The 24,230-nt window shown below is 37.9% G+C and overlaps 1 protein-coding gene across 1 annotated transcript in view; it reads left to right on the top strand.

Annotated features, from left to right (window-relative positions):
* Positions 1-13,175: 13,175 nt before the first annotated feature.
* The window catches only part of EPHB3 (EPH receptor B3), a 76,261-nt gene continuing 65,206 nt past the window's right edge, over positions 13,176-24,230 (top strand). Inside the window, exon 1 of the mRNA XM_053710354.1 lies at positions 13,176-13,418. Coding sequence (XP_053566329.1) covers positions 13,343-13,418 — 76 coding nt within the window. The 5' untranslated portion in view covers positions 13,176-13,342. The remainder of the gene's footprint in view (positions 13,419-24,230) is intronic.

Genomic DNA, 24,230 nt, shown 5'->3' with positions numbered 1-24,230 from the left:
AAAGTGTTATAGTGTGTATTTACTGTAAGTATTTCACATTCCAATGTTCTGCACATAGCAGGAAATGTTCTAAGGATAAATAGATATTCCTATATATATCTATACCTATATATAATCATATAGATATATAGGTAAAGATATATATTGTACCAAAATACCATCAGGTATATGTAGAAATATGTATTTATGAATAAATAGAACATATTCTGTATTGAATTCTATGGGGGAATACATTAACACGTGTGCAATATCCTAGCTTTGGCTTTTTGCGAGCATCGGGTTAGCACCCGAGCAAAAAACATTTACTTTCAATTTGTAATACGAGCACTACCCAGCGTGCGCAAAATACTTCTACCGGAGTTAGTGCACAAGCGAGAGCGTTAAAGGGACAGTAAATTCAAAACTAAACTTTTATGATTCAGATAGGGCATGCAATTTTAAACAACTTTCCAATTTACTTTTATCATCAAATTTGCTTTGTTCCCTTGGTGGTATTTTTGAAAAGCTAAACCTAGCTAGTCTCAAACTGATTTCTAAATAGTTGAAAACCGCCTCCTAGCTCGGAGCATTTTTCACAGTTAGACTGTGCTAGTTCACATGTGTCATATAGATAACATTGTGCTCACTCCCGTGAAGTTATTTAGGAGTATTCACTGATTGACTACACTGCATGTCTGTCAAAGGCACTTAGATAAGGAGGCTGTCTGCATAGGCTTAGATACAAGGTAATCACAGAGGTAAAAAGCATATTAATATAACAGTGTTGGTTATGCAAAAACGGGGAATGGGTAATAAAGGAATTATCTATCCGTTTAAATAAGAAAAATTTTGGTGTAGACTGTCCCTTTAAATACTGCTCCACTTGTAATCTCGCCCTTCAAGCTATTCACAAAATGCATCTGTTGATAACGAATTGTTGCATTGCATAAAGCTGGAAAGGGTTACAATGTTATCTCAAAGAGCTTACATATTCATCCGTCCACTGTTAGATAAATTGTTTATAAATGAAAATGATGTAGTACTGTGGCTACTCTCCCTAGAAGTTACCGTCCATCCAAGATGACTCAAAGGGCACACTGCACAATTCTCAATGAGGTAAAAAAAGAGTCCTAGAGTGACAGCTAAAAACTTGAAGAAATCATTGCAACTGGTTATAATCTCTGTTCATGAGTCTACTATATGGAAAATATTAAACAGGAATGGGGTCCATGGTAGGACACCACGAAGACGCTGCTTTCCCAACAAAACATTGCTGCACGCCTAAAGTTTGCCAAAGACCACTTTGACACTCCACAACGCTACTGGGAAAGTGTTTTGTGGACAAAACTAAGGTTGAGTTCTGGAAGAACACAAAGCACTATCTATGGCATAAAAAGGGCACAGTATACCAACATGAAAACATCATACCAACATGGGGTGGAAAGAGATATGGCAACGAACAGTAGCGCAAAGAAGATTCCATTCCTGGAAATTCCAGGAAACATCTCTAAAAAATGGGCAAGATGGAGGGAGCTGAAAGAACGTGTGTTTGCAGGCCCAGATACAGACAAGTGGACTGATTAACAAAAAGCATCACACTTTCTGATATGTGTGGGGTAAAAAGGACGTGATGTGTGCAGAGCCTGGCAGGAAAGTGGGGATATCACTACCGAGGACAAGAGAAAAACTGAGGTACTGTTTGCAAAGTTTGAGGCACATTGCAACTCAAGCAAAAACTGCACAGTGCAAAGGAAACTGTCTTATGAGATGAACCAGTGTGGAAGTAATTCTGTGGATGAATGGGTGACACAATTGCATTTGCTCGACAAAAACTGTGCTTTTCCTGATGCTGGAGACATTATAAAGGCCGGTGTTCTGATGGGCAGTAAGTTTAAAGAAGTTAAGGAAAAGTTGCTGCAGGAGGAAGATTTAAATCTTGAGAAAGCCATTGGGATTGCTAGAGCATAGGAAATGTCAAATAAGGACATGCAGGTACTGGAAGTAACACTAAGACCAGATCAATGCTATAGAAAGTCAAAGCAGCAGATACCGGCAAGAGAAGATGCAAAGGGACAAAAAGCAAGGGTGACACTGGTGCAAACAACATTATAAATGTATTGGTTTATTTAAGAAGGAATGTTAAGCAGCCTGTGACTGGTGTGGAAATCTGCACAACAAAAATGCTGCCTGTCCTGCAAGGTGGCAGATCTACAATAATTGCAAGAAAAGAGGACATTGTGCCAGGATGTGTAAAGTGACTTCACATACTGCAAGGACACAAACACGGGCTGTACATGCCATAGAGGACAATGATGCAGAGAGATTGCACCCCAGTATATCTTGCAATACATCATTCTGTGAATGAAGCAAATGTAACAATACAGCTTGGGGCTCACAAAACTCCAGCTACATTCAAAATAGATACATGGGCACAAGTAAATTGTGTGCCAAGCCACATATACTGGGAACTCCTCAGGAATGAGTCCCCCTAAAGACTCAAGAACTCACAAAACTGATGGGATATGATGGTGAAAAGCTGAAAGTGATGGGTCGCTGTCAGGTAAAGTGTTTTTATAAAGGAGCTGAAAAGATCCTACAATTATGTGTGATAGAAACACAAGCCCACGCAGTAATAGGTCTCAAAGGAAGCAAAGAGATTGAGCTTGTGAAGTTCATAATCTCTGTGGATAGTGGGTGCAGCAGACTGTCATTAAGCGTGAATACAGCAATCTATTCAAGGGCCTCCCAGGGATAAGCAGGATCTGTATAAAAGATGGTGCACAGCCTGTCATTCATACCCCAAGGAAAATACCTCTAACTCTTGAGACTAAAGTCACACAAGATCTAACAGGGATGGAGAAACTGGGCTGCGTAAAATGTCACAGAACCATCAGAATGGGTCAGTTCTATGGTTGCAGCGGATAAGAAAAACACAGAAGCAATTTGTATTTGCTTTCACTCAAGTAATGAGAGAACACTACAGACTTCACACCATAGAGGACATAGGTCACAAGCTAGCGGAGCACAGTGTTTAGTGTGGGATTCACAGTTTGGTTACTGGTAATTGCATCTTGATAAAGACAGCAGTCGTCTGGCAATTTCAACTCCCCTTTGGGACGGTGGAGCTTCACAAGGGTTATTAAATGGACGGTAAACTTTGCATGTTTTAAAATCAGGTCATATTTTTTGTGAGCTAACGGTTTGAACTGTTCTCTAATCGACGCTCAAGCTACAAAAAATGTGCCGTACTGCTAGAGCGCCGATTGGAGAACAGTTCTAACTGTTAGCTCACAAAAAATATATGTTTTGAGCATGTCGGATTAGAATTGCACGAGATTAAAAAGTATATTACAGCGCAATTTATTAGAAGTGATCAATTAAAGTCCCTGTAAAATATTGCTTAGATCCCGGACCTGATTTTAAAACATGTAAAGTTTACCATCAATTTAAAGGGATAATTTATTCAAAATTAAACTTTCATGATTCAGATAGAACATGCAATTTTAAGCAACTTTCTAATTTACTTCTATTATCATTTTTTCTTCATTCTCTTGTTACCTTTACTTGAATGTAAAGCTTAGGAGCTGGCCTATTTTTGGTTCAGCACCTGGGTAGCGCTTGCTGATTGGGGCATAACTTGTAGCCACCAATCAGCAAACGCTACCCCGGTGCTAAACCAAAAATGGGCTGGCTCCTAAGCTTACATTCTTGCTTTTTCAAATAAAGATACCAAGACAACGAAGGAGAATTGATAATAGGAATAAATTAGAAAGTTACTTAAAATTGCATGCTCTATCTGAATCATGAAAGTTTAATTTTGACTAGACTATCCCTTTAAGGCTTACTACTCACTATCAGCTAGATTACAAGTTGTGCGTTCGTGTTTTAATGCTGAATAAATGGTAATGGTCTTGCCGTTATAGCTGTACCGCAAGCCTTCTAGCCTGTAACGCAACGTCAGTCTCGCACTCGTAAAAATTAGGTTTTTTCATGGGATTTCCATAGAGCTGCCATTACGAGTTTTGCGGTGAGGCTAAAAAACCTGTATTACACCCTAAAATGACAAGATCCGTAACACCATCTAAAAGCAGTAGTTATGAGTTTTACGCTACAAATCTGTTACATAAAACTCATAAATAAACTGCTATAATTTGCACTAAACACCCATAAACTACCTATTAACCCCTAAACCGAGGCCCTCCCACATCACAAACACTATAATAAACTTATTAACCCCTAATCTGCTGCTCCCGACATCGCTGCCACTAAAAATAATTATTAACCCCTATTGCGCCGCTCCCCAACATCGTCACCACTATCATAAAGTTATTAACCCCTAAACTGCCACCCTCCCGCATCGCAAACACTATTTAAATATTATTAACCCCTGCCAGAGAACAGTTTGTTTCAGTACATTACTAGAGACACCCAATACACTATATTTTGTTTAAGTGTTTATTATTATAAATTCATTAGCTAATACCCCTATGGAGGGGGCACAGGAGATAGATACCCTTATGTTTTCTGAAATTGATGAGGATAACCTGGATATGTTGGACTTGGAGGATGTCTTTGACCATGATTCCCCAAGGATTAAACTAGGGGATCTATTTCAAGATTTTGAAAACCTAAAATTAAAGGAACAAAAACTCAAATGGGATAAGTGGATTCTAACAAAGTATCTCAATTTAAAGATGATCCCTAGAGGCTTAAAACTAAACAAATTCCCTACGTATGACATCAAAGATGAATCGTTTATCTCACGTTGGAACCAGGCATTGACTGACTGTTCACTAACATTGATCTCTCTCCTCATAGAGTATAAGGATTTTTTGTTAAACGAAGTTAAGATAAAAATTGCTACTTTACAATCTGAAATGGATAAGTTTAAACAAAGTGAAGTATATATGCAATTTGAGACTATTTTCAAAAAAACCATTGAGGAGTCTAAAAAGTTAGTGATTCAAGCCAAACACACTAAGGGGATCAAAAGGATTATTCCACTGGTGTTGTTTATGTGTGGCACCGCCGCCAAAGAAACAAAACTTGGTTTAATCATGGTGTACAGGAGAATTCTACTGGGGGCAATAACAATAAAAAACGAAAACAGAAATAGAAGATATCAGAATAGAAGTAATAAACAGAGATTACAAGACCCCCAAACTGATCCTCCAAAGAAAGTAACCTTTTCTGACTCAGAGGCAGAGGTCTCTGATGAAGATAGGTTTGCCTCAAGTTTTGAAGGCTTTTCAGGGGATGAACAGGCATCAGGGGGCGATACTCCATCAGTAGAGAAAATAACATGTACATCAGGTGGTGGTAACAAAGGTATTTTGAAAGGTTTTTCATCCCTAGGGGCAAAACCTAAAATAATGAGATCAGACACTTATTCAGAAACTAATATTAGTAATCGCATATATAATCATGATCACCCTAGTCAAGGGCCTGCACAGACTAATACTCAGGTTTTTCAAGAGGCCGAGAGACAATTTCATGGAGGGGGAGCTCAGAATCGAGCAAATATAGACCCCTATATAGAGAGCCAGAGACAACCAAGGGACACAATAAGGCCACAGAACTACAACACAAAACAGAAGAAATATCATTAGACATGGTAATCAAAATTTCTTCATATGCTTTGACTGATATAGAACACAAGGTTCTTAATTATGGTTTAAGTTTTGTTCCATCTCGAACATTTGACTTATTTCAGACCATTTTAGACGTAAACAATCTAGTCAGAGATTTAACTCTCCGCAGATTTTTTTCAGGTGAGAATGTAATAGAACAGAGGCCTAGCAGCCTTATTCCCTTGAGTCCCGTGGCACATAGTTCATTGACCTTTGAAGATATCTGCACCTTGGTTTCTCTTGAGAGTCTGCAGGGTGATGGACACATGATTGATGACCCTCACCTACAGACTACTAACCCTGTCCTGAGATCCAAATCCACATTCTATCCTCTCCAAGCCAGAGGTAAAGCACTAGAAGTTTTCCATCAGCGAGTGGTAGAAGATCTAACACAATTATCTAGGGTCCCAAGAGTAGGTGTCCACAACTTGACGATCAGAGAGAAACAAGCATTATCTATTTTATGTGAGAATGACCAAATTGTGATTAAACATTCTGACAAGGGAGGTAGTGTGGTAGTTATGGACAAGACGAGCTACATTGATGAGGCGTTTTGCCAACTAAATGATGTTGACACCTATATCATGCTGCCCTGTAACCCCACTGCTAGGTTTTCAAGAGAGCTTGGGCACCTTTTTGATGAGGCAGTGGAGGATGGATTGATTGATTCACAGTTGGCTGAACAGATGTTGGTTACCAATCCAGTCACTCCCATCTTCCACCACCTTCCTAAGGTGCACAAGAGTATCATCAATGTAAAAGGTAGACCAATAGTGGCTGGTATTGGATCCCTTTTGGAACCACTGTCCAAATGGATTGATTCCTACTTACAGCCACTTGTACCCAAATTGCCTAGCTATGTTAGGGACACTACTCAGACTATACAGGTCATGGAAAGTATCGAATGGAGAGAGGAGTACAGTTTCCTTACAGTAGACATGGTTTCCCTGTACTCTTCCATTCCACACCAACATGGTTTAACTGCCATTCGATACTTCCTAGACTTGTATACAAACCATTCTTGTGAGATGAAGGACTTCCTAATCCGGGTGGTTAAGTTCTTGTTGGAACACAATTTTTTTAAGTTTCAGGGACTTCATTACCTCCAGAGACGTGGCACGGTGATGGGAGCTAAATTTGCCCCATCATACACCAACCTGTTTATGGGTTGGTGGGAGAGGTGCCATGTTTATGGAGGTACTGGCGGTCCTTCAACATACATAGCCAAATATATCAGGTACATAGATGACCTACTCATAGTATGGCCATCTGATCAGGAACAAGCTGAATGTTTTGTGAGAGAACTGAAAAAAACATGGTAGGGATACAGTTCACCTTTGAGTGGAATAAGGATAGTATTAACTTCCTGGATGTGTCTCTTAAGGGTTTGAAGTCAACAGGCAAAGTGATTACCACTCTCTTCAGGAAGCCCATAGCGGGCAATAGTCTATTGCATGCACGCAGCAGTCATCCCGAGCATGTCTTCAGGGGCATTGCTAAGGGTCAGTTCATGAGGGTAAAAAGAAACTGTACCCTTAATGGTTCCTTCCAACAAGAGAGTGGGCTTCTTAGCCAAAGGTTAAAAAATAGAGGATACCCAAAAAGGGTGATAGATAGAGCCTATACATCGGTTCAGTACATGAAAAGGGAATCCTTGTTCACCAACACGTCCAGGACCTCACAGAGGACTGGGCAAACTGATCAACTCCAACCTAGATTTGTGACTTGTTTCTCAGATCAATATGACCAGATTTGTAAAATTATTAACAGGAATCTGTCCATATTGAGGGGAGATAAAAAATTGAGAGATATTGTGGACAAAGGCTGTGCTTTTACAGCAAAGCGGAATGCCACGTTAGGGAACATGTTATGCCCCAGTCTCCTAAGGGATAAATCCTCTGGGAGCTCTTGGCTACACTGTAATGGCACCTATAGGTGCGGTAGGAGAACATGTATTTCTTGTGATCATGTACAGATCTCCAAGTCGTTCACTCACAACCAGACAGGGGAAGAATTCCCAATTAGGGGCTGTGTGAACTGCAAAAGCATGTATGTAATCTATCTAGTGGAGTGCACACAATGTCAAAGGGTATATGTAGGAAGGACCACCAGGGAGGTGGGTACCCGCATAAGGGAACATCTTTCCTATATTTCTGGGGAAAAACCATGTTCAGCCCTGTCTAGGCATTTTTTGGAGATCCACAATAAAAAAGTAGATATGTTTAAATGGAGGGCAATTGAGCAAGTACAGAGACCACTTAGAGGTGGGGACAAGTTCTCCATACTCTTCAGACAGGAAACCTATTGGATTTTCAAACTGAACAGTTTGATTCCAATAGGTTTCAATTCCGAATTTGACATTATACATTTTTGGCAGAGGTGATTTGCCTGTACATGCTTATGAGGCAAGTTTCCTGCCTTTTTGCATCAATTTGTCCTTAATTTACCTTTAGACATTTTCTGCTGTTATACATCCTATTGCCTTTTTTGTTATTATTATATGCTCTTAGTGACCTATCTTGCGTTGATCCATGTGTCCATATGCTAACTGTTTAGTATTAACCAGTTGAGTGTACATTTATTTGGTTTAGTTTTTGTTGCATTTTAAAATTTAAAATGTATTTAAGATTTTACAGTATATTTATATTTGTATATATCTGCAACATGTGTTACCAAATATCTCTCCCTGTCTGTCTATGTGAGTAAGCCCCAAACTGTTATGCCCTTTTATGTGTCACTGCCATTCAATATATTATATAACCATGTCCAGTTTAATTATTCTAGTCATACTCTGTGCATTTTCGTTAACCAAACAATTAAGGGTTAATCCTTGGCCAACCTCACCCATCCCTCTTTTGTTTTAACCTATCAGAGTGTGGTAGACTGTTTTTAATTTTGCCTCAGGTGTAGAGAATCTAGGTCTATTAGTACGGTGTTTTGACACCGAAACCGGTCAGGCTATCTTTTTCGGTTGGCCAATGGATTATTTTTACTATCTCCTGTGTGCTTTTAACTTTATACTTAATAAAGTTTGTTTTTTATCTTTTGCTATATCAAGGTTTTTTGGACTTCTTTTTTGCATTATTTTAAGTGGACTTCAGGGATCCACTCCATTTTTAAAACCTTGATGTGTCTACTAGCGTATTTCTAATCTACAGCCGTGTTTGTGCTAAGCCGGGTAACTAAGTGATGTCAGTTTTTGATACTGTTTTGCTGTTTGGACCTGATTGGAGAGGCCCTAGTCATGTGATCGGATCACGTAGGATAGAGCACATGAGAAGGAAGTGCGGCAAGTTGTTTCCCGGCCACTCATTCCGGCAATATTTATCCTGAATCTGGACTACAAGACTTCCGATTTTCTTTACGAGAGTGGGTGAGTGAAGTTCCCTTGATATTTCAACTTGTTTTGGGTTCCGGGATTGGGGACTGACATGCAGATACCAGAGAGCGGGCGGTCAGTTTAAAGCCACCGGTTTATCTCCCAGTATTTTCCTGCACTATGTGTGATTCACACACATGATACGGATTGAACTTTGGAGTTACTTCTGTATATCTTGGGGTGGCAGAGTTCAGTAACAACCTGTCCAATAATTACTACCTTAGTCTCACCCACGAAACTAGCCATCACCACTCCACAGCACCTTATAACTGATGTGACTTCAAACAGTAACCGGCCATTACATATCCACTAATTTTCTGTTCATCCTTTTTATTTTATTATTAACCCCTACTCTGCCGTCCGCCCCCACTATACTTAAGTTATTAAGCCCTACACCGCTGCCACTATAATAAACCTATTAACCCCTAAACCGTAAGCCCCCCACAACTAAATATATTAAAATAAACTATTAACCCCTAAACCGGAAGCCCCCACATCGCAATAAACTAAATTAAACTAGTAACCCCTAAACCTAACGCCCCCCTAATTTTAGATTAAAATTACAATTTCCCTAGTTTAAATTAAATTAAAACTTACCTGTCAAATTAAAAGAACTAAGTTTAAACTAACAATTAAACTAATAAAATTATTAAACTAAAATGAAACTAACTACCAATTAAATTAAACTAAATACACATTAAAAAAAATCCTAACACTACTCTAAAAATAACAAACAAAATTATCCAAAATAAAAAAGAATTACACCTAATCTAATAGCCCTATCAAAATAAAAAAGCCCACTCAAAATAAAAAACAACAACTAGCTTACAATAAACTACCAATAGCCCTTAAAGGGGCCTTTTGAATGGTATTGCCCTAAGTTAAAGGGCCATTATACACTCATTTTTTCTTTGCATAAATGTTTTGTAGATTATCTATTTATAAAGCCCATAAAGTTTGTTTTTTTTTAAAATGTATAATTTTGCTTATTTTTAAAGAACATTGCTCTGATTTTCAGACTCCTAACCAAGCCCCAAAGTTTTATTTGAATACCGTCAGCTACCTTCTCCAGCTTGCTCCTGTTTGTGTAAAGGGTCTTTTCATATGCAAAAAATGGGGAGGGGGGGAGTGTCTTATTTCCCACTTGCAGTGGGCTTTCCCACTGCCTTTTCAACAGAGCTAAACTGAAAGCTTCTAAGTAAGTTTTTAAACAGTTGTATACTGGATTTTTATATCAGTATCTGTGCATCTTATTCTTTATAGTAGTGTCTATTACATGCAGTTATATGAAAATGAGTGTATACTGTCCCTTTAAACAGCTCTTTTACCTGTAAAAAAAACCTGTAAAAAAACCCAGTAAAACCCACCACCCAACCCAACCCAACCCCCCAAAATAAAAAACCTAACTCTAAGATCTTCAAGCGAGTCTCTTTTTCTTTGCTTTACCTGTTTCGAATCAGCCAATAGAATGAGAGCTGCTTAAATCATATTGGCTGATTTGAACAGCCAATAGGATTTTATCAGATCTTATTCCTATTGGCTGATTCAAATTTTTCAGCCAATAGGAATGCAAGGGAGGCCATCTTGAATCGCTTACCTTGCATTGAAGATTCAGTGTACGGCGGTGACCGTATGAAGAGGATGCTCCACGCCGGATGTCTTCAGGATGGACCCGCTCTGCGCCACCAGGATCAAAATAGAAGATGCCACCTAGATGAAGATTGAAGAGGCCGCCTGGATGAAGACTTCTCGCCGCTTGGATGAGGACTTCGCTGCCGGGATGAAGATTGAAGAGGCTGTCTGGATGAAGACTTCTCGCAGCCTGGATGAGGACTTTGCCGCCGGGGTGAAGATCGTTCAAGCGGGACTTCAAAAACTGTAAATAGATCGTCGGGGGTTAGTGTTATCCTTTTTTAAAGGTTTTTTTGGGTGTGCTTTTATTTTAGATTAGGGTTTGGGCAGCAAAATAGCTAAATGCCATTTTAAGGGCAATGCCCATACAAATGCCCTTTTCAGGTCAATGGTTATCTTAGGTTTTTTTTAGATAGTTCTTTTTTATTTTGTGGGTTTGGGGGGGGGTGGGGGTTTGTAATGTCATTTTTTTTTTCCAGGTAAAAGAGCTGTTTAACTTAGGGCAATACCCTACAAAAGGCCCCTTTAAAGGGCCATTGGTAGTTTATTCTAGATTATGTTTTTTATTTTGGGGTGTTTTTTTTAAAATGGGTATTAGAATAGGAATAATTTTTATTATTTTTGATAATTTGTTTGTTATTTTGTGTAATGTATTTTTTTTTGTAATGGTAGTTTTTTTTTATTTTTGTGATTTTAGTGTTTTTAAATATTTTGCAATTTTAGGTTTTAGTGTAAGGTAGCTTAGGTTTTATTTCACAGGTAAGTTTGTATTTATTTTAACTAGGTAGTTAGTAAATAGTTAATAACTATTTACTAATTAGTCTACCTAGTTAACCTTTTAAAGCCGTTATGCCGTTCCATTCCGTCATAATTAGACTGGGCTTTAAAGCCGTTATGACGGAATGGAACGTCATAACTAACGGCTGTCCTGAAGCCTTCTGTGCTTCAGGGATTTAATCGCGGTCTGGAGGGCGTTCCTAGGATTGTAGGGACGCCCCCCAGATGCGATCCAATAATTGAAATCTCGCGATCGTATGCACGATCGCGTAGTTTCAATTTGTCTACATCGGAACAGTTGTTCCGATGTAGGCACTTTAACCCTGTCACGAAAGGGTTAAAATAAAAACAAACTTACCTGTGAAAATCTAAGCTAGCTACATATACAATATAACTATTAGTTATATTGTAGCTAGCTTAGGTTTTATTTCACAGGTATGTATTTAGTTTTAAATAGGTATTATTTAGTTAATAATTGTAAGTTTAATTTAGCTCTATTGTAATTATGTTAAAGTTAGGGGGTGTTAGGGTTACGGTTAGACTTAGGGTTACGTTAGGTTTTGGGGTAGGTGTAGGGGTTAATAGTTTAATTTAGATTTTTGCAATGTGGGGGGCTGGCGGTTTAGGGGTTAATAGATTTATTTAGTGGTAGTGATTTGGGAGGCCAGAGGTTTAGGAGTTAATAGCTTTATTTAGTTGCGGCGAATAGGGTTAATAAGTTTAGTATAGTGGCGGCAATATCGGGAGCGGCAGATTAGGGGTTAATAACATTATGTAGGTGCCGGCGATGTCGGGGGCGGCAGATTAGGGGTGTGTCATGGTGTTGGGTATAAACGTTTGTTTTTTTCCCCCATAGACATCAATGGGGCTGCATTACAGAGTTTTTCTTTCCGTGATCGCAGGTGTTAGACTTTTTTCTGACCCGCTCTCCCCATTGATTTCTATGGGGAAAGAGTGCACAACGTCAAAACAGCGCTTGTTTTTGGTGCGGTATGGAGCGTAAAAGCACCATATCGCAGGCACAAGCCGGGTTTTTCAAACTTGTAATGGCAGCGCTATGGAGGGTGAAATAACGCAACTTTAATTGCGTTCGTTTCATACCCTTTATAGCGCAAAACTTGTAATGTAGGTGATTACCTTTTATTGTAATCACAAGGATTTCTCATTTTAAAAAATGTCAATGTAAATTTGCTGCTGAAACGAAAACTTACCCGGAACAAAACAATGCACCAACTTGCCTGATTTGTTTGTAATTACAGAGCCGGTATTTCTCGTGTTAGTAAACAAGTGCTATTTTTGGCTGTTCACATTCGCCTACTCCCCGATACTTTAAGGACTCCCACACTCACATCACACCCTTCCTATTATTTCCCATCACTCTTTATTATTATCCGTCCCTTTCCCTTTTATTCGGCTGATGCAGTTCTTGTGTGTCCTGAGTGAGGGCGCTGTGTCCTACCAATTGATTTTCAGTATTCTTGTAGTGATTGACAAATCCTTTCATATTTCCATAGTAACGGAAACCTAAACCAATGGATTGTAGAGGTTGGGAATTATCCCAAAAGACCCTGCCCAGCTCAATTCATCTTTTCTTCCAGACCACGCCTCTAAATCTCTCCTACCCACGTGGCCTGCGCTAAGATCGGCGGAGTCTTTCTGAGTGTCCAATCAGCAGTAAGAGGAGTGGCTGTTGACAAGGCAAGCGGGCGTGCCTGTTTAGTGATTGGCACTTTACCCCTCCCCCCAGGTTGAGCTGCGGCTGCAGTGCGGGTGCTGCCAGTGTGAGGTCTGGAGTTATCCGAACACAGCCGCGGGGGGGCCTCAGACACTCGGACACACCCGCCGGGGGGCACAGACACGGATACACCCGCGGTGGGGGGCACGGATACCCTGAGCCGCCATCAGCTGGGGGCACGGACACCGGGAGACACGTATTGCGGGAATTATGTGCGAGAATCACTTCGAGATGCTGCCTGTTCTGGTCGCGATCCTGGTATTGGCGCCGGCGAGAGCTCTGGAAGGTGAGATCTCATTTATATATCAGTCACTGAAATCTATAGAATGCGGTGTGTACCCGGGCAAGTCTCCTGTTACACACATGTAAGGCAGGATGTGCGGGGCTCCTGGTCAGACATATACCCAGGGCTGAGCTCGCTGCAGATGGTGTACTCCGTGCTCATACTAATGAGGTATTCCATCATCCTGTTATGGATAAGTTGTACGGTCTGCACAGTCTTACTAACGAGGTATACTTCATGGTCAGAAGACAGCGATAAGAGCCATATAGAATGAGGTATTTCGTTGTCTGGCAGAGATGGAAGATACTGCTGTCTGGTAGTTAAGGGGTTATTGCTTATTATGTTTAGTTGTTAGAATTAGAGCTTGTATTGTTAGCTTTAAAACTGTCTAAGAAAATGATAATTTGGTCAGATAACAAATCTTTTTATTTGTTGATTTATATGTCAGTCAATTATACATACAAGTGTGTATTTTTCAAATTGAGAATTGTAATAGTTGTACAGCAAAATCACATGGTTACATTACTGTGCTTCAGAAAAAAAGGCTAATTTCTTAGAGATAAAAAGTGTTACTGTTTCCATACCCTTCAAGTTTGTGCTAATTAGATGTGTGGTTTTCTTTATTGCCCTCAAAATAGGAGGGATGGGGCTACTTTATGGTCCAGAAAATTAGAGGGGAGGGGGGTTATAACACTTCAAATAAAAAAGTTGCCTGGTAACTAAAATGATGCCTATTCCACATAGCATCTGATAGTACTTGATATGCATAGCTTGGTGTAAACATCAACATGCAATTTTTTTAAAAGAGCACAGGAGGGAAGTAATATTTCTGAGAAATATGCTAAAACAAAAGACAATGCCTTTGAAGCTGAAGCCATCTAGTCAATGAGAGGAAGTAATAGCTAACAGAAATAGTGGTGGATATATGGAATAGCATGCCAAGTGAAAGTGGCAAAGGCCACTGCAAACAGCGGAGTACTGATGCCAGGTGCAAGCTGCAAAGACTGTCTGCTGTAGTCTCTTAGGAACATCCAGACAGTGAGAAGTTACAGTACACTGGTCATGGCTTCATAAAACAACTCACAGCATTTTCTGTTTGTCAAAGTTTGACAAAAAGCAGTGTTCAGCCAGACATGTTGCCTGTCTTTATTTATTTTTCTTAAGTTATGTTTTATCAAACAGAGGCCCTTGTACTAGTGTTTTTTTCTGTGTGTTCATAGGCATATAAAATTAATTATACTCAAAAATGCTGCTAACCTGAAATAGTACCTAAAGAGGTCAGAGGTGTAAGAGGAAAAAAATAGAATGAATAGATTAGATAGAGCTTGATTGTTTTTTTTTTTAAAAAAAACCTCTTGTCCTATCTATTTTCCAGTCCTATTAATGGAATGCAGACTAATTACTGAGCCTACAGTTAGCAGAGGGCTACTTCTTAGTCATTTCTGAGCCTTACTATATATCCCATACTACCTGGAGGCATTGTACAAATATACTTCCTGGATGATCTCATTCCTAAAACCACAAAGACTTAGACTGTATGTCTATTTTTTGTTACTGTAAATTCCTTTTTGTAATTGTATGTCTGAAGAGTAGATTTCCCCCCACATATTGGGTAGGCTATGTGATATACCAATACTTATGGTCTATTACTTTCTTATTGGTTCTAGGCAGACTTTTAGCATATTTTTACCTTTGCACATTACTATAATCACTACAGAATGTATCTGCTAGGGTGTTTGTGCCACCCTCCCTGCCCTTTGTGTATTCCTAATTGGATGCCACCCCAAGGCTATATAGCTCAGTTGTAGTTTCCAGAACCTGATCCTTAAAAAAAAAAATGCTAAGTACCTCAATTTGCTACCCATTTCATTTTATTGTTTGTCCTTATGAGTTTTGTTACATTGCATATGGCTTTACTGTTCATTTATTTTCTAACTGAGATGAAAGCTTTTGTCAGCACTTGCAACTATTCTTCAATCCTTTTTAAAAGGTTGTTATACATTAGCTTAGTTTGAAAACCTTGTCTAAAAATGTAAGTATTTAAATGTTAATCAGTCTTTTTTCACCTTAAAACATGTTGGTAATTACATAGAAAAAAAACTTTGCAAGAAATGTAACAGATTTCATACTCCCAAGGTTAGTAGTCTGCATGAAATAAAACAGATTGAGCATTGTAAACTGTGAAGAGTAACTTGTGTGAAGTAAAACATATGGCAAGCTGTTACCACACTGCAAGAATTAAGACAGCCAGCATGTACAAGTTGTTTGACTTGTTCACATACTGATGAGCAACGTCTGAAAAAGTCATTGCTACTCTGAAATCTAAATATATACCCACAAATGTTAGAATTGTGCTCTGTTTATGAGTTTGTGCTTGCTGCAAAGCAGAATGTGTCTGAGAAGATTATATTGTAGGCCTTTTGGCATATGAAGCTATGTTTTCTCACAGTGTCCCCTTTAAATGACACTTTAAATTCCTTTTGCTAGCCCTACATTATTTGGAGATATTATTAACTACAGGGAAGAATTCTTATTGGTCACAGATTAAATATAATCCTGGAAGGTTATATGATACCCTTTTTGCATGTTGGTTGTCTTAAGTTTTCAATACTTATGTATTGTTTTTTTTTTTTTTTTTAATTTATATTTGTTAAAGAAAACTATTTTAGTGTGTTGAAGTTTTCTCTTTAATTAAATGCACGATTTACCCTAAAATATTCTTCCCTTAAAGGAATTCTGAACCCAAATTTTTTTTTCTTTCATGATTCAGGTAGAGCATGCAATTTTAAGCAACTTTCTAATTTACTCCTATTATCAAATTTTCTTCATTCTATTGGTATCTATTTGAAAAGCAAGAATGTAAGTTTAAATGCCAGCCCATTTTTGGTGAACAACCTGGGTTGTTGCTGTTTGGTGGATAAATTAATCCACCAAAAAAACAAGTGCTGTGCAGGGTACTGAACCAAAAATTGACTGACTCCTTCGCTTAGATGCCTTCTTTTTCAAATAAAGCTGGCAAGAGAACAAATAAAAATTGATAATAGGAGTAAATTAGAGCATGCAGTTTTAAGCAACTTTCTATCTGAATCATGAAAGAGATACATTTGGGTTCAGTGTCCCTTTAAATTTGTTCCCAATGGTCTATTTTACCTGTTGGGATGCATTCAATTGTTCACAAATAGCTCCTTTACTTCTATATCAGCACTTGAAACAGTTGATTTTGTCTGTGGTATCCCATATATATGTTTGCAAAATACTTTCATTTATTTATTTTCTCTATTTACTTGTAATTCCATTCTGAAACTGAGCTTTTCAGTTCCTGTTAGAAATGGAAGTGCAGAACACTATTATATTCCACATCCATTGGCTGCACACTCTAGAGACCTCTATTTATAACTGTCACTTATTGGCCACAGCATATAAGGTAACCTAAGTTATAACATGGCAGCGCCCATTGCTTTATAGACACTAAAATGTACACGCATTTCTTCAATTTTTAATACGCTAATGAAACTTTAAAAAATACATCTACATGTTGTTCTCACAATGCATCATTCTACCTAGCATTATTTAGTCTTTAATGCCACCTTTAAGTATGTTAAGTTGTGTAAACATAGCAAGCAGAATAAATTGCACTCCCAGTGAGAGGTAGGAAAGTAACAATGTTAATTTTCACTTGTTGGTATACAGACTGAGATAAGGAAGCATTTGTGCATACAGAAGTTAATTAAATAAGGAAATCTGATTTAACTAAAAGCTCAACCCATTTTCATGTGTAGTGGTGTCAAAGACCAAAACCGGCTATTTCATACAAATAAATAAACACAGGAATAATATCTTACACTTTATACTCTGCTGCTAGTATAACAAGTTATTGGAAACACATTAAGGGAAAATTACAGTATACTTCCCTTTAAGTTTGTTTGTCTGGGAATTACATATTTAATTGAAAATTTAAGTTGCCTGTAACACTCACCATACTACTTTATGTATTTATTCAGAGAAAGTTTCTGTTTAGGGAAGTATATACTTCTTGGCTGCTAAAAATGTTAATCCTAGCTCCTCTGTGATCACTGGGGATAGACAAAATCCAGGATTTTTTGTTCCCTATGATAAGTAGTTGCAGTTTAGGTACGTGCAGTTAGTAGAATATTCCTGTAGTAATAGTGAAAAGAATACACTAGTGATGGTGAAAGTTTGCTGATTTTTCAGGCACAAATTGTTAGTGAAAACCAAATCCTCTGCTCTCTAAAAAAAAAACCAACTTGTAAATCAAGCTGGTTATTGGTGGATTACCTGCTGGGTCATGTCAACTCCAACACTTAAGCCTTGCAACTAAGTCATGTAACATTTTGTGCAAACTGGGTGCATAGTTGTAGCCTAAACAGACATGCTGTGCTGAAGACTAATATTTATTTAAAAGTTCTGAGGCCCAACCAATATGCTGAAATAGCACATTATGGAATTATTTCTAAACGCTTAAGACTTGTGATATTTTTAAAAGTTGCTGTTCAAGAATAACATTTTAAAGTGTTATATTTTTGGAATCCCATACATTTTTTATGTTTTCTTCTTTCTTTAAATCTGGTCTGGGTTGTAGCATATCCCAAACTGTGCTTTTTATGGTTATTTGTGAAATGGTCTTACAATGTGATTAACCCTTTGAGTGCTAATGACGGCTCTGTACCATCGCAAATTTTCCCACTCGGGTGCTAACAACGGCTCAGTGCCGTCACTAGCACTCCCCCTCCTTGATGGAGCTCTGAGGACCCCCCATCCACTCCTACCCTAGCAATCTGGCCTGGATACTTGCAGGCATCGCCGGGGCTTCCCTCACAGTGATGTCACGCGTGATGTTATGGTGCAACTTTATTTAAAACTGCCAATTGTCTGTTATAGGGAGATAGGGGCATGTATCTCAGGCATCTAAGCAGCTACAGACCCACCATTGGAAAGGTACTCTTCTACCCTTTCCAATGGTATGTCTTTGGGGTGCAGAATAAAAAGTAAAAAAATAATAAAAAAAAAAAAGAAAAGGATTTGAGGTCTCTAAAGGCACATAAAGATCAAAATTGCCTAGAGACCCCCTAAATGCATTTTTTTAAATTACTTGTTTTTGACAAATATCGGTTTATCCATTATAGCTAAATGATCACAGTGATCACCTAGCTGAGAAATGTTGCATCCCCTTTTACAATACGGAACGATTATTATATTTGTAATCCCATGATCACCTGGATAATGTGGTTACAAACTAATACATGGTAGAGGTACGTGATTTAAAAAAAAAAAAATTTCAGTCTTTTAGCGTGCATGGAAGATGATTAAAACGCCCACTTTACACAGCTCTCTCCATCCTTCAAAACCTCTGTATTTTTACTGCAAAGAAGCTTATTTTTTGCAAGAAAAGTTATATATTTTCTAGCAACATAATTCCTTTAAAAACTATTTTATAAAGAGAATTATGGCTAAGCGTCTCAGTGCTGAGGAAGCAGCTGAGTTCTGAGACTGATTCCTTCACTGATGATGCATATGGTATATAAACTAAATATTTCTAAAAAGTACACACCAAGCCACATCAAATGAGTGTCTGCATGTATTGTTAGCATAAAAAACAATGTAATAAGTGGAATATGGCTCTTTACTAAAAATATATATATATTTTTATGCAAAGCACCATAGTGGACAGTCAAGTCCAAAAACTTTCATGTTTCAAATAGGGCATGCAATTTTAAACGACTTTCCAATTTACTTTTATCACCAATTTTGCTTTATTCTCTTGGTATTCTTAGTTGAAAGCTAAACCTAGGAGGTTCATATGCTAATTTCTTAGACCTTGAAGGCTGCCTCTAATCGTAATGCATTTTGATAGTTTTTCACCACTAGAGGACATTAGTTCACGTATTTCATATAGATAACATTGAGCTCATGCACATGAATTTACCATGGAGACAGCTCTAATTGGCTAAAATGCAAGTCTGTCAAAAGAACTGAAATAAGGAGGCAGTCTGCTGAGGCTTAGATACAAGGTAATTACACAGGTAAAATGTGTATAATTATAACGGTTGGTTATGCAAAACTGGGGAATTGGTAATAAAGGGATTATCTATCTTTTAAAACAACAAAAATTCTGGTGTTGACTGTCTCTTCATTTGTTGCGCACGTCAATTATGCGCTAGATACATATAGCCCCTCATTTGATGCGCCAAAGACTGTACTTTCTACAAATGTGTGCTTTGTGTACCATATTTTAATTTTCCAAGTGGCTAGAACTGTTTATTTGCAGACATGGCAATATTGAAATCGTTTTTTAAAAAAAAAAAAAAAAAAAAAATAACTTATGGGTTGGCTCTGCAATCAGACAGCTTCTGTAGAAACCTGGGAAACTAAGATACATTAAATAAAGTACACATTTTTTGGAAAGTACACCCCTTGGCGCATCAAATATGGGGCTACGTGTATTGCTAGCACATATAGACAGAAGTGATAAGTGGTATATGGCTCTTTGCTTAGTATTGTTTTTAAGCAATGCAACTTATTCCATTAATTGCTGCACACCCCAAATTCATGCTAGAAATACTTGTAGCCCCTCATATGATGCACCAAAGGGTGTACTTTCTGCAAATGTGTGCTTTGTGTACTCCATTTTAATTTCCCAGGTGGCTAGAACTGTTTTAATTCTTGAAAACTGTACAGTCATTTCTAATATGTGGTTTTTGATAATCTATCAAATTTACATGCCTGCAATAAAACAGTGGAAAAAAAACAGTGAAATAATCTTAAAGAGACAGTCTACCATAGAATTGTGGTGTTATGCAAGTTTGGTCAAAAGGTCTCATCATTTTTCTGAATGTATCCAGGCCAGACTATATAGTCCTTGTTTTTTTGGGGGGAGGATGGCTGTTGGATCCAATAAGGCTACCTTCATATTTTATGAAAGGCAGCATTTATGTTGTACATTTAGTAGTGGAAGCAATGCATTCACTTTTTATTTTTCTGAGTAAAAATAATAATTTTATTAAAATAACTGTACCTGGTGCTTTTCCTCTAATGGGTGAAGTTGCAATGAAAGATTCTGTTCTGGGTTGTGCTGCATGCTAGAGAGATCAAGGTTTTGCCATATTTGAAGTAGGGTTTAAGGAGGATTTACTTTTTTTTTTTTTTTTTTTTTTTATGGAATTTGTTTATTTTGCCTTTTTTATTTAACTACAAATGTATTATTTTTTTTGCATGTGTTCTAAACACAAAATTTGTCTACTAGATAATGGCCCATTCTTGGAGCAGAATGTTTGTAATGATAGAACAAAAAAAAACATTAAAACCCTGAGATGTCTGCCGTGTGTGCATATAATATATAAATTACACCAAATTCTCATGCTTTTATTGTATTTTAATGCTGCTTGTTTTTTGCTGAAAAAGTTTTTTTTTAAAATGATAGCACTTTCAACCTCTTGAAGATGACATGAAAACCTTAGGCACTCTTTCTTTGATGCTTAGATAATAGTGAGTCAGTGCAATTTATGGCCTGGGGTCACAGTGTGGCTCCCCATTGCTCATCATCTCTGTGTCACTAACCTTGAGTACTATATGTGTTTGAACCACTGAGGTGAGCTAGCTTGCAGAACTTTGATCTTGAATACAAAAATGTCCCTTTAAAGCAGCAAAGTGTGAATGGTTGAGAAGAAAGATAACCATGTTAAGAGCTCACATGTATCTGGGTGTGTACAAAAAACAGATGCCATCATTGCATAACTGTACAAGACACAATTGTAAATAAATATTAAGTGTATGTGATGTGGAATAATAGTACAGGTAGAAAACACTTTATCCCAGCTGCTTGGGACCAGAAAAAGGTTTGGGTTTTAGAATATTTGCAGCTGTAAAATAGGACAGTTTAAAGGGACAGTCAACACCAGAATTTTTTTGTTTTAAAAGATAGATAATCCCTTTATTACCCATTCCCCAGTTTTGCATAACCAGCGCAGTTATATTAATATACTTATTACCTCTGTGATTACCTTGTGTCTAAGCATCTTCTGACAGCCCCTGATCACATGACTTTTTATTTACTTGCATTTTAGCCAGTTAGGTCAGTGTCTGACACAAGCCACGGGTGTGATCACAATGTTATCTATATGGCTCACATGAGCTAGCTCTCCCCTGTTGTGAAAAGAAAATAATAAAGCTTGTGATTAGAGGCGGCCTTCAAGGGCTTAGAAATTATCATATGGGCCTAAATAGGTTTCGCTTTCAAGTAAAAATACCAAGAGAACAAAGCAAAATTGACGATAAAAGTAAATTGAAAAGTTGTTTGAAATTATATTCCCTATTTGAAACATGAGTTGTGTGTGTTTTTTTTTTTTTTTTTTTAACTTGACTGTCCCTTCAAATAGGGGATGGAACCAAGTGTAAACAATATTATCTTATGTTATTTAGACAATATTTACTTGCTATAATACAGCTTATACGTGTAACCTAATGGGTTTATATGATTTTTAATACAGTACTTTTGTAATATTTGTTGTTTAAAATAGACTATTTGTGGATTTGTACCTGTAATCAGTTGATGTATGTTTATATGCACAGCTCAGATTTGCTTTAGTGAAATGTTTCTAAAATTATCCAGCCCTGGAATGGGTGAAACTATCCAGTGGTGCTGTAAGGTTAAAAGGCCAGGCATCCTTGGGGTAGACTGCTAACTGAAGTTCTGCACCAGCATCTGTCAATGGTTCTCTAGGAGAGAGGGTTTTCAATTCTTGTGACACTTTGTTGGCTTCATTTGTATAATACAACAATATAAAAATGTGAACTAAGATGTGTACGTATTTCAGAAGTTGAACAATGATCATTCTAGCTGAGAAATAACATTCTCTAATTTTTTAGCATGTCATTTTAACTCTAGCAACTCTGTTTAACCACAACATGTTTTAATTGTGTATTAGTAACAAAATAAATTCAAATTTTTATTTTGTTTCTAAAATTGTTTATTTTGAATAGAAGCATTTTTGCAATATATTTGTATTGGCTTTTACGAGAAGGATTTTGTTATCACTGTCTCAGTGGCATATGCACAAATGCTTCATTTGAACACCATGCCTATTCACCAGATAGGTGGAGACTTGTGTCATCGGCATAATACAGGCAAGCACTGGTTCTTTGTGCAGGCATAGCGTTTGAATGAAGGAGCACGGGGCTTAGCATTTTAAACATTTGCCATTGAAACAGTGATATGTTTTACTAGAAGCATTACTGCTTATACAAGTAATAGCAAAAATGCTTGTACTCAGAAGTCTCTGGTTTAGAAGTTTGTTGCATCTTGATGCAAACATAGGTTACATTAACCCCTTAATGACCACAATGTACCCTGTATGTCACTGGTCGTTAAGGGTTTTTTCAGGACATAATAGCACAAGTCTAGCAAGAACACGCTATTAATGCCCTCCCTCCAGCAGGCTTTGTGGAATAGAGCAGTCTCAACGCTGGTGGCAAGACCGCGCTATAAAACAATCAACTCCCAAAAAAAGGCCAGTGACATACAGGGTACGTCGCTGGTCCTTAAGGGGTTAAAGGCTCGATTTGTCAAGCCCTTTGCCATCTCTGCAACTGTAGGTTCTGCAGTCACAATTTTATATAACGGCGGTCATCAGACCGTTGCTTCCTAAACACTTCTCCACCTCTTGTGTGGAGAATTTCAATCTCCCTGGTCTCGTCTGACCAATGAGATTGACAACTCCTGCCCGCACGCGATTGGCTGTTCGCAGTCAGGGGGTGGCATTGCACAGAAGCGCAAAATAGGACTTCCTTGCAATGTTAAATTCCGCTAGGGGGAATTCAGTCCGCCAGAGTTGAGCTGCGGTGGACAGGGGCGCATATGCATGCTCCTGTCTGTCGCAGCTTGATAAATCGAACCCTATGTGTTCTCCCCATAACTTTTTTAGCGTATGCACCACCTGGCTGATTTTTCTGTCCACCCGGCTAAATTTTTTGCCAAAAGTTAAGCTAAAATTAGCTAATATTAAAAATGTTAGTATATATATAACACCAATACATGCATATATTGAGTCAATGTTTCAAACGCTACTACTCCAAATGTTTTAGCTTCTTCTGCATGTATTTAATTTAAAAAAAAAAAAAAAAGAGCCAGGCTCCAAAGATTCGAAGTCGACTGCTTAATTTCTGTCTGGCTCCTAACTTTTGATTAAAATTTGTCAAGCTGTGCCATGAGCCGTTTGGAATCTTTTCACCCCCAGCACTATTTGTGACACTATCTGTTGAGGACTGTAACACCCTAGTTAAGAATCACTGCTCTAGGGCAAACATGTCAGTGTGCCCAAACCCTCAGCTTAGCTTGTTATATAGGGTGTTAGGGTTTGTAGCGGTGAGTGAAAGGATCTGCAGTGGGAATTGAGAGAGAGAGAGGTTCAATAGTTATAATTTTAGCTCTGACATTTTAGATTTTTCTGTCTGGTAAAAAATATATATAGTCCCTTCTGCCTATCTGACCATAGATGAAACATTTCTTTTTGTTTTTTACGGTTTGTTGAAAGACAAGTCATTTTTAAATGACTTCTATAAACTGTTTTATTGTATAACAAACAACTTTTCAATTCTTATTTTACGTTTTACCTGAAGTTTGCCACTGATGTTATGAGATCGATATATAGATTTGTTGATATTATACCACTGCTCATAGAGAGGCTGGTAAGGATTCTTTAGATTTCAGAATTGTGATCCTGCAAAATGCTTAAAGAGACAGTCTACTCCAGAATTTTTGTTAAACATAGTTTTGCATAACCAACACGGTTACATTAATAT

The sequence above is a fragment of the Bombina bombina genome, chromosome 4 (genome assembly GCF_027579735.1).
Source record: "Bombina bombina isolate aBomBom1 chromosome 4, aBomBom1.pri, whole genome shotgun sequence".
In the NCBI taxonomy this organism is placed as follows: Eukaryota; Metazoa; Chordata; class Amphibia; order Anura; family Bombinatoridae; genus Bombina; species Bombina bombina.
Note: the sequence above shows the minus strand (reverse complement) of the source record. Positions and strands in the feature narration are given on the sequence as shown.